This window comes from Perca flavescens, chromosome 14 (genome assembly GCF_004354835.1).
Source record: "Perca flavescens isolate YP-PL-M2 chromosome 14, PFLA_1.0, whole genome shotgun sequence".
Taxonomy (NCBI): Eukaryota; Metazoa; Chordata; class Actinopteri; order Perciformes; family Percidae; genus Perca; species Perca flavescens.
The window spans coordinates 28,338,400-28,355,008 of NC_041344.1; the positions used below are offsets into that span (position 1 = coordinate 28,338,400).

The 16,609-nt window shown below is 41.7% G+C and overlaps 1 protein-coding gene across 2 annotated transcripts in view; it reads right to left on the minus strand.

The window, feature by feature from the left end:
- The window catches only part of arid1ab (AT-rich interactive domain 1Ab), a 74,040-nt gene extending 59,167 nt beyond the window's left edge, over window positions 1–14,873 (minus strand). Inside the window, exon 1 of one of the 2 annotated variants that reach the window (XM_028597311.1) lies at window positions 14,621–14,873. Coding sequence is in view for 1 of the 2 variants with exons in the window: in XM_028597310.1 (XP_028453111.1) it covers window positions 13,602–14,501 (900 nt within the window). In the remaining variant the exon portion in view is untranslated. Of the gene's footprint in view, window positions 1–13,601 lie in introns of both variants that reach the window. The other variant, XM_028597310.1, reaches the window with a different exon arrangement.
- Between the last annotated feature and the right edge of the window lie 1,736 nt (window positions 14,874–16,609).

Here is a 16,609-nt window from a genome sequence, read left to right on the forward strand (position 1 = left end):
AAATAAGTCAATCAGCATGAAAAAAAAAGCATCAAACATGACTAATTGACTAAAGAAATCTAAGTTGACTAAGACCAAAACGACCGATTAGTCCACTAATCAACTAAGAGGGAGCAGCCCTACCTAAATGACGCCATTTTGTCTGACCAACGCTTCACCGCCTTGAGATATTACGATCATATATAGGACAAGGAAAGCGTGTCAAGGCTACATACCGGAGATGCTAAAACCAGCAGATGTGAAGAGGGCTGAAACCATCACTTGGGGAAATTGCTGTGTCAATCGACACAAATCAGTCAGTCAGTCATTTGAAGTTATTTCTCAAGCAAAAAAAAATATAAAACAAATCTGTAGTTCAAGCTTCTGAAATGTATAATAATGATAATTGCCTGCTTCTCTTTAACTTGTGCCGTAGTTTGGTACACATCTTTGGATCGTTTGTTAGGGGTGGGAATCACCAGAGGCCTCACGATACTTGCGTCACGATACGATATTATTGCGATTTCAAACATACTGCAATATATTGCGATTCATTACCTTTTTTTCCCCAACTTCAAATTTTTCCCAATTTCAAATTATGTCCCCAAAAGGAAAATTTGTCAACATCTGTTTTATCTAAAAATATACATTTCTCTGTTCATCTCACTTCAATTGTATTGCTGCAAAAAACGGATTGTCAAGCAGACAAACTGACCAACACATACATCATAAAAGATCAATACTTGGCGTCTGTATCGATACGGCATTGCCACAGAAAACATTGCGATACTATGATTTTTTCCCCCACCCCTACCGACCCAACGATTCATCGACTAACTGTGTAAATAATCGGCAGATTAAACAATAAAGGGAAGTGATCATTAGTTGCAGCCCTAGCTGCATTTCCTGTTGATCTTCGAAGAACCACTTCTTTAAATCACTTCAAATCGCGTGGCAGAAAACAAACGTAATGATTGTTTTTGAATCCCATTTTAGTGTGTACTATCAAATTTCCAGCACGATCTCAAAGAACATCTCCAGTATATCCTCAGACAACGTGACGCACTCCGTACAGCTCCAGTGTGCTCAACAAGAGCATGGTGGTCTGGTCAATGCTCAAATTAGTTTGACTTTTGAATAAGAATGCAGAGACGGGCAAGATGTTTGCTACTTTACATATCAAATATATTCCATCTTCTTTACTTGTGAGAGTTTTTTGACACAGTAAAGGTGTCATGAAACTGTTTAATTTAACACCACTTTCCAATTTGCAGCGGGGGCTTTCCCCTTGTACATCAGCAGCTGAGCCGCGCGTCTATTAGCAGCAGTCAATTTCACACCCTCTGTTTGGTGTTTTTCATTAGGTTTTCAACTGTGGGAGTTCCTCAAAAAGAAATATTTCCAAAAGTGTCTTTGATTATGATTTAATTCAAACTCAATTTGGGAAGACAGCCTTGCAGAGCTGAAGGGGGGGGGGGGGGGCATCCCCAATGGCTCACTCCCGCATGTTAGGCACAGGGAAACACCTGGCATTGTACCATCCAAAAACAGCCGCACTACAATCCACTTCAGGAGCATTTTGTTTATGTGCGAGGCATAATGAAAACCCATAATAGTAGCCCTCACCCGCCACTCAATTAACACATTAATTCATCTTTAGTAGGTGGCCCAAAGCAGGTGAACGACTCCATTTAAAAAAAAAAAAAATCATCCATCGAATCATTACTGCCGATATATCCGCCAATTTAAAGGCTAATCGAGCCACTGTTAATGAATGGAGAGTTGAAGCATTTAATAAACCCTGCTAGAATACAGCCAACAGCACTTATCGTGGACAGCTCTTATGCAGAGCATGGTCTGTTTATTAAAAAAAAAAAAAACACCTCTCTAATCTTTGCAGTCATACTGTACATCAAACACATAAGTTCTCCAATCGTGCACATGGTGGTGGCCTCGTGTGACATCTCCACGCCAGGATTTGGCAACAGTTTGGACACTATTTATTTTGTCCTCCAGAGGCCTGTACTACGAATCAAGATCAACACGGCCTGGATTGATTTCAGTTACACGGCTTCACGTAACCTAAAAAAAAAAAAAAACCTGCGGCCCTATTTAGGGCTTGGCAATATATCGATATTATATCGTTATCAATATATGAGGCTATATATCGTCTTAGATTTTGGATATCGTAATATCCTGATATTACACAAGTGTCTTTTCCTGGTTTTTAAAGGCTGCATTACAGTAGAGTGATGTCATTTTCTGAACACACCAGACAGTTTCTAGCTGTTCTATTATTTGCCTTTACCCACAGTTATTATGTCAACATAACAGATTTATTTATCCAAAATCTCATTGTGTGCATATTTCGTGAAAGCACCATTTGTCAACCCTACAATATCGATAAGAGGTATTTGGGCAAAAATATTGGGGTATTTGATTTTCTCCATGTCGCCCAGCTCTAGGTCCCGCATGAGCTGTGTCACGACAACAATTAACAACTAGTTCAATCAACCCAGGGTTTCCCAATCCAGAGACACGCGCGCGTTCACATAAAAGAGGCGGGGTTTGCGCAGCACAACCAATCGCAAACCTCTACCAGAGCTGTATATTTTACATAAGAAGAGCACACTGTAATTCTACATAAATATGAAGAACACAGACACGGTTTAACAGGCAAAACGCAATACATGCTGCTTCCTAAAACAGGGAGGAAAGCTGGCCAAAAAAAAATAGCAAATGTGTAAATCACAACGCTTATCAATATCACTTCCCCATCAGTCAGGACCAAGATCTGACCATAATTACACTTGTGCTTTCCATAAACTGTCATTGCTTTAGCCTTTTATTTCAGTTGCAGCCCTGGCAGTGGGAAGCGATCATTGGAGTAAATCTAAAATCTAAAAACATAATTCAAGGGCGCCCAGATCGCTCAGTTGGTAGAGCGGGCGCCCATGTATAGAGGATTACTCCTCGACGCAGGGGGCCCGGGTTCGACTCGGACCTGCGGCCCTTTGCTGCATGTCATTCCCCCTCTCACGTCTTCAGCTGTCCTGTCAATTAAAGGCCTAAAATGGCCAAAAAAAATAATTAATAAAAACATAATTCTAACCGATGTGCGACATTGGCAACGCACGGCTCAAGAAGCCAACCAATAGCCTTTATGTAATTCCCTCCGCTGAAAATCTTTCATAACAATACCCATTCGGGAATGTTAACGGGGTTGTTTCTCTCTCTCTCTCTCTCTCTCTCTCTCTCTCTCTCTCTCTCTCTCTCTCTCTCTCTCTCTCTCTCTCTCTCTCTCTCTCTCTCTCTCTCTCTCTCTCTCTCTCTCGTTAGGTATTCAGCATAAGTTACCACGGCGATTTAACCCGGTAACAAGCGATCCACCGTCGTGGCACAGAAAAACCCTGGGCTGAACCTGAAGTTGCCTCGGTAACGCCAAATCTCGCTTCGTAGTAGACAGGCCTCAAGGTCTCCGTGTCTGAGATTATATTCCATGAAAGTAATGTGTTCTCTGCACCTGCACCATTGACGCCAAGACACACACACACAAAAAACAGATTTTTCTAAAACAGTTTTTACTTGATTCTAATTCTTCCCAATTCAGTGAGACTAATCACAGTTTGACCCATTTGCCCACTGCAAAGAAAGAAAAGAAAAAAGTACAGCCCCTGCTACCTTTAGGTGTGCTTAACCACCAAAATGCTCAATTACCTTCCCAGACAACCTTCTTCCACTTGCACAATAACAATGAGCCTGGGCTTCTTCAGCAAAGACCCGCTCGGAAAGCACACTAGCTCCTTTAAGGATATGAGCACAGACAAAGCTTCCCATAAACCAGAGCTGCAAAGATGAATCGATAAGTTGTCAACTATTAAATTAACTGCCAACTAATCGCTTGAGTAATTATTTTTATTTTTTTTATTTTTTTTTTTTTTAGGAAAAAAGTAAAAATTCCAGCTTCTTAAATGTGAATATTTTTCTGGTTTCTTCTCTCCTCTGTGACAGTAAACTGAATATCTCTGAGCTGTGGACGAAACAAGACCATTTTCTTTCCTTGTTTTTTTTACATTTTCTGACATTTTATAGACAAAACAACTGATCCATCAACCGAGAAAATAAATCGACAGTAGGGCTGGTCAAATACCATTTTTTGAGCTTCGAAGCTTCGGTAGTAATGAGCATCGAATATTCGAAGCTTCGGAGAGAGGGGGCTGAACATATTATTATCTCTAATAAAGGCAGGAATCTCTATGTGTCTGTCTGTTTGTTTGCATTTTGATTATTTTGAGAACCTTTCATCCAAACTACTTCACAAGGGAGTGCAGTGTCATATTTGGTGCAATATAGATAGACAGGCCAGACGCGTTCAGAATTAATAAACTTTTAACCTCTCAAGGATCACCCTCCAGTCAACGGGACACTTTGTGACTGGGGCGTCGCTGTAACCTCCACTCATGAGAGTTTTTATAACTTTAAAGCATTAAATCTTTATAATATACAGCCATGTACACAACTGTTACAAAGTAAAAGAAAATAAAACAACTCAGCCGTAATCTGCGCCGCCGAGAGTGCATGCATACCTGTTGTCGTTGTCCTGTCAGCAACAAAGTGGTATTTTGACCAAAACTTGATTTTCATAAATCCCAAGGAATCCAAGGAAATGTAATATCCAAGCTTTATATTCCAAAACGATCTCTTTGCCTCACAATGTTGAAGTTTCTGGCCGAATCACAATGGAAAAAAGTTTTCCATTTCCGCACTTGTTATCGCCATTAGCTTCTCTGTCCAGCTTGCTAAATGTTCGAAGTGGGCGTCATTGTGTACCGACAGTATCTTCTTCTTCTTCTTTGTAGTTTATTGGCAGTTGGAAAACCAACTTAAATGTGCATTACCGCCACCAACTGGACTGAAGTGTGAACGAGAGATAAATGCAGAAAATAAATAAACCAAAAAAAAAAAAAAAAAAAATATATGAATGTCAAATTTTAAAATCGAATACCAACCCACCGAATGAATATTCGAATATTCGGGTCCAGCCCTAATCGACAGATTAATCTGCAATGAAAATAACCGTTAGTTGCGGCCCGGCTATAAATTACTCCAATGTTTTCCCTTTAACCTATGTATGTGCGCTTTAATGGTAATATGGTGCTGTCACCAGTGTCGCCAGCTGTCGAGTCCGAGTCAAGTCTCGAGTCCAAGTCTCGAGTCAAGTCTCGAGTCCCCGGTGTTCAAGTCCGAGTCACCAAAGGAGAGTCCGAGCCCAGTCATAAGTTCAGAGAAGAGCGACTGGAGTCCGAGTCCAGTCACGAGTCCTCCGTCACTGCCTATTACACAGACAAGTAGTCCGAAACTTCACCCAACTCCTGAGTCCCATTTCAGAAATCCTCGAGTCCAAGTCCAAGTCATCAGTGCGCGAGTCCAAGTCGTGTCACACGAGTCCAGGGAATAGCCACTCGAGTATTCCATAACCGGCTGTCACCATCATAATCCGTCACCTACAGCAAGCACTATAACCATACATTAAAGAAAAGGGACGGCAGAGTTCTTAGCACACTGCTCTCTGAGAAACTTATTCCAAGTTCAGAACTCTAACTGGACACCTGGAATACACAACACAACGAGAACTACGGATTAAAACTACCAAGGGTTTGATGCACTTATCCAACGAGAGGAGTGTTACTGAGGCTGGTATCCAGAATGAAAAAGAAAACTAGACATTATATGTGCAATTTATTGAACACGGAGAAAGAGAAATAGAAAATACCTCTATCTTTTCGGACCTAGAACCTGTCAATAAAATGAACTATATGACTGAAATAAGTTATAACGGAATATGCTAGTCACTAAATATGCAATTGCAATCAATAAGAGCATAACCCATGTGGTCATCTCAGTAAAACATGGCTGAAACCACAGCCTCAAAAAAAGTACATGATGGTTAATACCTAATTGAAGTGATGTAAAGAAATATATATATATATATATATATATATATATATATATATATATATATATATATTAATATATTTTAAAAAAATAATAAAAATCCACTCCACATCATGAAAATACTACGTTTAAAATCTTAATGGCCAAAAAAAGGAGCTTCAACTGAGAAAAGCAGATCATTTTGGCCCTTTTTTTCGATGCTTTTGTCGTTTTTTTTTTTTTTTTTTTTTTTTTATATTCATGGTCAATAAACCTAATTTACATGACATTATACCAAATGATTTTAATAATAATTAAATTTAGGTTAAAAAGAAGCAGAAATTTAATTAGAGCGAGCGCACATGTATAGCGGTTTACTCCTCGGCGCAGCGGGCGAGGGTTCGACTCCGACCTGCGGCCCTTTGCTGCATGTCATTCCCCCCTCTCTCTCTCCCCCCTTTCATGTCTTCATCTGTCCTGTCAACAATAAAGGCCGAAAATGACCCCAAAAAACAAAAAAAACAAAAAAACAAAGCAGAAATTATGAATTTTTTGGACTATTAGTTAAGACCAGAGGATGTTGAGTGGATCACAGACTCAAAGTTTAGTCAGGACAAGGTTCGGAAACCATTTCAACATTTTTGTAAATGCTATGAAATGAATAAAACACCCGAAATTTCATGTAAATAATCATTATTTTGTAAATGTTGTATGGGTTCTATACAATGTACATCCATGTTATTTTTCGCCAATTTGGTTAAAAGAAACCCATATTTAGGATATTAAAAACTTTGAAAACCCAAGCATTAACATACCTAGTTTCCCAACATTACAGCTGGCCTCGGGCACGGACACTTCCCTGCACACAGGAAGTAACTAACTGAAACGAAAAAGGGGGAATCCAACTTTCCTCAAAACAGCGGCGAGCGGCACCACAGAAAAAGAACATGACTCAGTCCCCATCCCATTTTGGTACATTTTTAGAAAAGAACCAACAGATCGCCACCGCCCCCGGTGAGCGAGCGGGACCCACGCCGTCTACAGCCGCTGATGTCACGTCGCAGAACATCTGGGTCAGAGCGGTTTGAACCGGAGCCTTTTGCTGACATTTAGAAAGCGCTACGAATGTGCAAAGTCCCACGGTGCGCCTTTAAGTCTCCACAATTTACCGTGCTGTGAGGGCAGCAAAGTGGCAATCAAAAGACTGACAAAAAAAAAATTTATAAAAAGCTTGCACCTTAAAAAGTTTCAAAGCAACGTGTGGTGGTATCACTTTCTAGATTAACAGCTCTTCTGCTGGAATTAAGAGTCAAAACACACTACGTCGCCTTTCTTACACACACACACACAGCATGACCACAACAGTTCTATTAGGTTTGATTAGCAGATGCTATGACGAGGTTGAAATTAATCATTGCAGCGCTATGTGGGCAAGGACGATTCTGCATGCATGCAGTGACAGACCATAATCGATTACCGCCTACTGACGTCACTTGTTCATTTTCTGGCCGCTGCTTTTTTGTGTGTTTTTGCTGTATGTCTGCGGTGTTCGGACTCCGCTACTATTCAGGAAGTGTCTCTTTTTTGCGAGCGGATACAATGAAAAGGGGAGTTCACGTATTATCTGACTGCTTGAATGTAGAGCTGGGCAATCTAATCGATATTATATTGTGTAAATATTTTGTGAAAGCACAAATAGTGAACCCTACAAGATCGTTGAATGTGTCAACGAAAACCACATGTAGCAATATATAATAATAATAATAATAATAAAACACCGAGGAGGTGACGCATCGTGATGCATCGTTATATTGAATCCATTCGAATCTAGGGTGGGGTACCGTTTGGATTTTTACGATTTTAAGATACCGAACGGGTACTTTTAAGAAACGATTCCGATTCCTAACCCGATTCTTGAAAACCTGAAAAATGACATCAAATAAAAAGGCTTTTACGTCCGTTTTGGTGAGCCCAGGGGGAACATATGGCATTTTTAAAGTAGCCTACATTTACGGTAGCTAGCTCACGGTAGACTACAGGGAGAGGGGGATGTTTTTACGTCCGTTTCGGAGCGACGAGAGGGGAAATATTACTTAACGCAGGGCTTTTTTGAGGCACTTGTCCTTCGGACAAGTACATTTACGTTTCACTTGTCCATGCATAAAAGTCACTTGTCCGGGTAAAGATTCATCATTTTCTAAAAATTGTGTTTTGCTAATGCAGAATTTGAACAAACCGTTGAAAGCATCCAAACACTATCAACATTAATAAAATTCAGTTGAAACAGTAGAAACAAACGTGCCCCAACAATAGATTTCCCCTTCAACAAGAAAAAAGGATCTCCAGACTCCATAATACAAAGTAATATGTTGCACGCCGGTGTGCAGAAGTTAATATATTGAGATACTATGTCGATACTTTGAGATATTGAGTCAAAATATTGAGATTGTAAGTCAATATTTTAAATGTTCTTATTGGTTTGAGATTCTTTGTCAATATTCTGAGTTACTAAGTCAATATATTGAGATACTAAGTCAATATTTTGAGATAAGTCAATATACTTAGATACTAAGTCAATATTTTGAGATAAATCAATATATTGAGATACTGAACAATATAGTGAGATATTAAGTCAATATTGAGATACTAAGTCAATATTTTGAGATAAATTAATATATTGAGATACTAAGCCAATATATTGAGATTCTAAGTCAATATTTGACATTTTCTGATTACTTTGAGATTATTAGTTTATATTCTGAGATACTAAATCAATATTTTGACCAGAAGTAGTGGTGACTTGAACTTCTACTATATCTAAAATAATTTTGTAGACATAACAATGGAATTTGCCACTAAATGTTGGTGTTAACTTTTTTTATACAATTTCACAAATTTCTACCCGGCAGAGGCCGATTTACCGAAAGGATCCCAGTTGATTATTACCAGATATTTAATCTGCATATTTTTATTATTATTTTTGTTCAAAAAAGGAGCAAAAAAAACGACATTATAGAACAGCTTGTTTATTGCTAAGGAAAAATTAAATGATTTATTAAAAATGTAACAACAATAACTTATTTCACCAGTAAGTTCCTGTTAAACGACAAAAACAACCACTGGATAGGAAAAAGGGTATTTTACAACAATTTTGAATGCAGCACGACGCTGGCGGGGCGAATTTCAAGTGAACGCAACATCTGGGTTTTTCCGACAACAGCAGCGGCACACTGTCATATGTTCCTCTCCAGTGAAATACAGACACACTTTTACACCGTTTAGCTGTCAGCATTTTAACTGTTTACTCCAGCTGCTAGCTAACGATAGGCTAACGTTACTTCCTGTTGAGTGTAGTGTTAACTAGCGTAACATGCGGCGATGTTTAGGTTGCCTCTAACGTCCGTTTTCGGAGCATCAGAGAGAAGCGCAGGCATTTCAGTAGCACCGCGTTGCAATTCGGTCCGGTAGATAACGGTCATAAAGGCACCGGTGCCGTATTAGCACCGGGTCTCTCCTTTTCCTTCAACGATGTGGCGAGGAGGTAACGTTAAGGCGGAGTTATTTAGCAAGCTAACGTTAGCTAACTAACACCGGCAGGTTCACCGTGCTTTCATGCTGCATTGCTTACAGAGAACGAGCTGAACAGCGGGCTGGGTCTAACGTTAGCGGTCCGCTGACCGGAATTGCGGGGGAAAGAAATTATTGTTTCAAATCGGTAACATAGACGTAATGAGTGGCACATGACGTGAACTAAAATGGCATTTTAGTTTGTTTGAGGTTTAACTTGTCCAGTGGGACATGTAAATTTCTCTTGCCCTACAAAAAATCCACTTGTCCCGGACAAGCGGACAAGCCTTAATGTCGAGCCCTGCTTAACGTGTCGACTGAAATAACGAAATGAGGAACCGAAATTTGCGTTCTAATCCGGTCCGATTCAAAACCGGTTGTGTAGGAACCGGTTCCATAGCGGGAACCAGGTTTCGGTACCCAACCCTATTTGAATTATCATCAAAGATCATCGGAATCGAATCGTGAGGACGGTGAAGTTTCACACCCCCTGGTAGACGCCTCAAGCTAAGTTTCCCAAAATTCTATTCCCTTTTATTTATAGTGTCAAATCACAACATTATTATTATTATTTTTACTGTGTTTTCACAAGATAAATACTAGACTAACGATACATATCACAGATTGTTAACAGAAATGTCCTATTTTCCGTGGATTTCTGGCTTATTTGATTACTTTATTTAACATGATCGTTGAAGGTGCAGTATGTCAATGCTGCTATTAAACTGAGCCATATCAGAAATTTCAGTTCACCGGGAAAAACATATTTAAGATACAGGATTCTTTTGATTTTTTTTTACTTTCACTTTTGTGAGAAATGTTCCACGGTTTCCCGCAGCACTTTGCAGTTAAGGCGCCCGCCTTAGCAAGACGCGCCTGCTGCCTTAACTACGTCGTCAAAAAAATAAATAAAATGTATTTGAGCGATAGCTGCCGTGTTACTCGTCGTCCCGTTTTCTCCCTTTTGTTCCAGAGCGCACCGTTGACAACCTGCAGGTGGAGGCGGTGGAGACGGGCTCGGACGTACACACCGCGGTGGACTTGTGTCAGTCCTGCAAGCGGTTTCAAGGAAGCGGCCGTGTGTGTCCGACAACGCCCAGAACACCTACACCGGCACGAGCCTACAGCTGTCGGCGGACACGGAGTGCGGGAAGTGTGTCAGAGCCTCCCGGACGAGTGAACTGAGACTCCGTTTCCTGCTTGTCGGTCAACGGTTAATGATCGGTTATTTCAATTTCATTGCGCGTTCTTTTGGAAGGCCGGCTGACAAAAATCTAGGGCTGTGCTCGACTAAAGAAATTCTTAGTCGACTAACACTTATAGGATTTTGTCGACTAATCGATTAGTTGATTTAATTGACAGAGCTTTGAGAGGTGGTTAAGACTAGAAAAGCACCATATAAATGTAGTTTGTAATTAACCATCTGTAAAACTGAGTTTCTCCACAATTAATCCTGCAAAAGCACCACTTTAAATCTTGTGTTTACCATATAATGTTCTCAGAAGTTTCTTGGAAATGAGTAATTAAGCATGAACAAGCATAAAAAATGACTAATTGACTAAAGAAATCTTAGTCGACAAAGACCAAAAGACCGATTAGTCGACTAATCGACTAAGAGGTGGCAGCCCTACAAAAATCGCCACTTACTTAGTGGCTTACCAGCTAATTAATCCGCCTGAGGTAAACGCTAGCTATCAGTAAACAGAAGTGACATGGTGGCTGGCGTCTGGTGTGTGTGCCAGTGTTTGTGTGTGCGCGTCGCCCGTGCGAAGCTCCAACCTGCAGACAGCAGAAGAACGTAGCTGCACCTTCGCCAAAATGAAGACCAAAAAACAGATCTATTTTGGTACAAACATTTACTCGCCACGTGACGGAGAGTCACAAAGATATCATTTAGTAATTATATATTATTTAAATTTAATATTTAGTGTTTAATAAATAATTGTTAAGTGTAGTACAGAGTCTGTAGTCTATCGCACATACATACATATATATCAAATCGTAATATCTGGCAGAAAAATTGCAATTACATTCCCCCCCCCAAATTGTTCGCCCCTAATGTTTACAAAATATTGTCACTAGGAGAAGTAAATAAAATAGCTTTGGGCCAAAGTGAAACTGAAACCACATTTCATTCCAAAAAGGATTTACAAACCCCATTTGTGAAATTTGCTGGATGTATGCAACGGAGATATATTTCACATACCCTTATGTATCTAGATGATAAAAAATAAGTAATTTACACACTCCATATATGTTGCCTACACTACACATGTGGCCTTTCACTGGAGAGACAGAGAGATGTAGGTAAGCACTGTTGACACGGTTACACTCTCTGCTTGGGGGAAGCAAATTAGGCTATTGTAACCTGCTAAAAAAACAAACAAGCGGTGACACTGTGCTGACACCTTGGTTGCTTGTAAACACAACTGTAGCCAGTCCAACCCTCTCACGTGGCCACAAGACGTCGGAGCACACAAGTCTCCTCGACTCCTGATCTGGAAACAGCGGAAAACACGGTTGTACAACGAGGCTACGTGACCACACCTACTCTATCTGCTGTACCAGAGTCAGCCAACTAAAAAAAAAAAAAAAAAAAAAAAGGAGCAGTGCACACAGGGTACCCAACAGTGAGGGGGGGGGGGGAAAAAAAAAAGAAAAAGAAACTTCAGGAGCATGTCTGAGGTCGACAGCTAAAAATGACAGTAGAGATGTGATTCAGCAAGAGTGAGCTGAAGGTTTTTACTCCAAAAAATATATATAAAATACAAATGGTGGAGCTACAGGAGTACAGGCATCATGCAAATTACTGCAGTGGGAGGAACAGAACATAATGTGTTCTAAAAAAATGCTTTAAATAGATACTAAGTTAACATTCTCAATTTAATATTGTGGTTCCTGGCGGATTTCTGTAGATATGTGAAAACATCCAGATCCCATATATATATATATATATATATATATATATATATATATATATATATATATATATATATATATATATATATAAAATTTGAAGATATTTAAACACAAATCCATACAATAGTGTTCAAAATGCTTACAAATACAGAAAAGACACGGGGACTATGTTGTCTTGACATGGTGTAGGAACACATAACTGGGAAGAGGGGGCTGTTTTTCTGCAGCCTTCCATTAGATGCAATTATAAATGGCCGAGAGCAGAGGGATGGGGAGCCAATCAGATCTCGGCTCGCATGTCAACCTAAGACCAACTGTCTCCTGGCTCTGACAGCAGGATTTTACCTCCATAATTCAAATCCCAAAGCAAAAGGCAATCTGCACTTTGCCAACTCCAACCAGCGGGGCCGTGTTTACAAGGCGCCACATGGAGCGGAGGCGCGGGGGAAAAAACGCGAACGGAGTCGAACCGAGCCGCAATGAATGAAACCCCTCCGTCAGGATGAAAATCAGTCGCGGTCACAATCACACTTTGATCCGAGTAAACACTTAGCGGACGTGCAATTGTTGCCATTCGCTGGACCGTTAGCCAACATCTCCACCTTCGCCGTGCGCCGGCTTTTTAAACCGACAGAGGGGTCTTTTCTTAATGGTTATGCAAATGTCATTTAACCGATATCGCTGTCATTTGCATTTTGTTTATTGCCTTGACAGCCACTGACACAACTTTGATAGCGCTGGTGGGAGCACAACACCTCGAAGAAGCTATTTCGTCGCCGATTCTCACAGAAATAACGGTGGTTACAGCACTTAAATCTACAATGAGGCTAAAGAAGCACTGCGAAGAAATATCGCCTTATCTCCCTGTGTGTGCACGCACGCACACACACACACACACACACTTTCCCCTAACAAACTCTTGCTCTACTTAGTTAGCTCTACTCTTACCCTGTACCTAGCAGGGACCCACACTAATACCAACAACTCAGGAAGTTCTTTCTAACAGAATATGTGGCTTCTTTCTCGGTCTAAACACTGTTGCAGGGGGTGGTATTGGGAGAAAGAGAGAGGCAGCCATTTTAGAGCTCTTGCTACATAGACAATGGCTGGTCCGATGCAATATGCAACTCTACAGTGCTTTTTCTGAGCCACTGGGTGCTTTAACTTAGCCAAAGTGTGTCCGTGCAGTAAGTGAAGTTTACCTGATTTCTGTTTGGAGGCTGTCCAGTGTTTCCCGGGCTCATGGGAGGCGGATGGTGGGTCCTTTGTTGCCAACCCGGATGGACCCCACCATACTGACTGCTGCCCATATCTCCTGGCCCCTTGCTGGCCCCTTCCTGATTGTTATAGTCTCCTTGGGGGTAATTCGGATAGCTCCTGGCAGAGCTAGGGGATGTCAAAAGCTGATTTAAAGTTGGCGTAGACGTGGGTTGTTGGTTTCCCATGTTATACCTCTGATTATTGTAAGAGGCAGCCATAGCTGTGGTTCCTCCTGCTGGCTGTTGCTTGCCTGGCTGCCCCCCAGCCGCCGGAGGCTGGTTGTTACGCGGGGAATTCATGGCCCCATATCCTTGGCCCTGATAAGAAGTCCTGTTCTGGAAAGGGCTGTAGTTGTTATAATGGTTGGGGTAGCCGTGTTCGTGTGAATTAGGGGGGTAAGGGTCCATCATGCCCGGCCCCGATGCAGCTGCCATGCCAGGGCTTTGTTGTCCGCCATGTTGATGAAAAGGGGCCCGGCTGTAGTGCTGGTTGTAACCGTAAGGAGGTGGAGGAAAGGGGCCCGGGTGGTGGTGTCCCATTCCGGGATGGTTATTCCCCTCGGGCCCGCCTGAATCATTCTGATTACTGCTATTATTATTTACCCTGGGCAAATTCCCGTTGCCGTTCTTCATGTCAGGATCCCCTCCTCCCCCAGCATTTCCAGCATCGGTCCCGTCCTGCAGCTCCTTCTGGCCAGGAGATCCGCCGTCAGTTCCCGGTTCCTTATTTTCATGCTGTTTCTCTCCCGGTACCGACTCCTCCTGTGGGTCCCGATCCGGCTTTTTGAGTTCGGATGGCGGGCTAGTGTTGAGAGTGGCGACGCTGGCAACCTGAGCGGCCATGATATCCCTCTCTCTCTCCCCCACTCGTTCTCTGCCTCTCTCTCAGCGCGGCGACTCACTCACAATCAAACTCCGAATAACCATTGAATATAAATACAATTATATTTATAACAACGTACCCGTCGTCCCGGTTCATTCCCCCCTTTGCCCTCCGCCCGGACCGGTATCCGGTAATCCACCGCGACTCCGTTTAAAGTTAAAACAGAGAGGGGAAAGTTTGTGAAAGGAAAAAATATATAAATACAGAGCCAGGGAAATGAAATTCACCGACACAAGTGAGTGAGTGTGTGTTGGCGGGGGGGGCTTCGGTTACAGAACGAGAGCGCGAGCTAGAAATCAACCAAACCAGCACGAGGCTCCGCGAGACACAGCCATTTTACCGAGCTGTCGCGAGAAAATAAAAACCCGGAGTGGAGTTCGCAGTGGGAACTGGATCCGGACTGCCCCCCCAGTCTAATAACAACATTGTTTATACCCGAGAAGAGCCATTATTGTGGGTCTAATGCGCTTAAAACTGAGCTCATGCATAAAAATGTCGACGTATTTGGAAAGCCCTGTTTGTTAGCATAAAGGCCTGGTCATTCCGAGACTAATTAAGTGTTGCATATCGGATGAAAAGCTTATGCTAATGGAGATACACAGCAATGGGGCTGTCTGGCAGTAAGTAACTGAGTGAGATTTAGATTAGAAGGTATTTTTTTTTTTTTTTTTACAAAATGTACTCATTTGGAGGACACAGTCATACATGACATAGTGTCTGTCTATGATTTACGCTACTACATTTCATAGCTATGCTATTTGCCGTGGTATGAACTAAAGAGTGTTCCATGGGTAAATGGCTGTCCTAAGAAGTAAACAGGATTTTTCAGGGAGTCTGACATATTTAACTTCAGTTCAAATATGTTTTAAACAGCCACATGCTTACATATATATACAGTGATGCTACACTGCTGAATGCCACAGACTTTGCGTCTACAGTGTTATGGTATTAAACCATTACCCATGTCCCCCTCCTTTTGCCATACTAGTCTGCTTTGAAGTGAGCCATAACTACTCAACCATTCTGATTACAGAAATTTGCTTCATGCGTGAGCTGTGTGTTCTCTGTGTTACGCTCATTTGTGCCCTTTATCTTGTTAGCTCGTTAAAGGAGTGGGGCAAAATAACTACAATGTCATCTTCTGTTAAAGTGGGCTAATGGATGGATGTGACTGCTTCCATGTGTCCACCCAACAGCGAATGAGAGGAGTGAGTACAGTGGAAGAAAGTAGAGGGAAAGCATGAAATCACAACCTGCGTGTGTGTGTGTGTGTGTGTGCCTGTGTGTGTGTGTGTGTGTGTGTGTGAGAGAGATACAGAAGGAGAGAGAGAGAGAGAGAGAGAGAGGATAGAAAAGGAAGAAGGATGGGGGATGGACTGAGCCAGTCACAGAGCAGGAAGTGAAGATACAAAAAGAGAGAACAGTGATGGTGGGAAAGTGACAGTGTACAGGTCACTGAAATTCAACACATCATATGTTATTTGTTATAAGTCAAATCTCACGCCAACACACGAGGACAAGAAGAGATTGGGAGAAGGCATTAAGTCGCCCTACACAATTAACAGGAACAGACACCCTAGGTCTTTCCACCACTCTCTCTCTCTCGCTCTCTCTCTCTCCCCACCCCCTTTCTTGCTCTCTGCCTGCCTGCCTGCCTGCCTCGCACTCTCCTAGCAGCAGCAGCAGCCTTCGTGCTGCGTTCAGCTTCTGTCGGAATATTCGGACTCACACCCTGAGTCAGAAACAAATGACTCATACGGTATAAAGTTAAATACGAAATGTCAAAGGGGAAAAAAAAGTCTGAAATGGCATACCACGGCCACTTCCTATATTTTAGAGTTGTTGCGCCGTGTAAAAGCTCTGTGATACATACACCAAAACGACACATAGGCCTACATGACATCAGACACAGTGATGTAGGGCAAGGCAGCATAACCTGCAATGGTTCCACTGAGTGTATAGGTACATTATCTACTTCAGCAGCAAACAATAATGGAATATTTAAGATTGCAAAGACTTTAGGTTACAATATAAATATATGGATTATTGTAGAATTTAGTAAAACAGT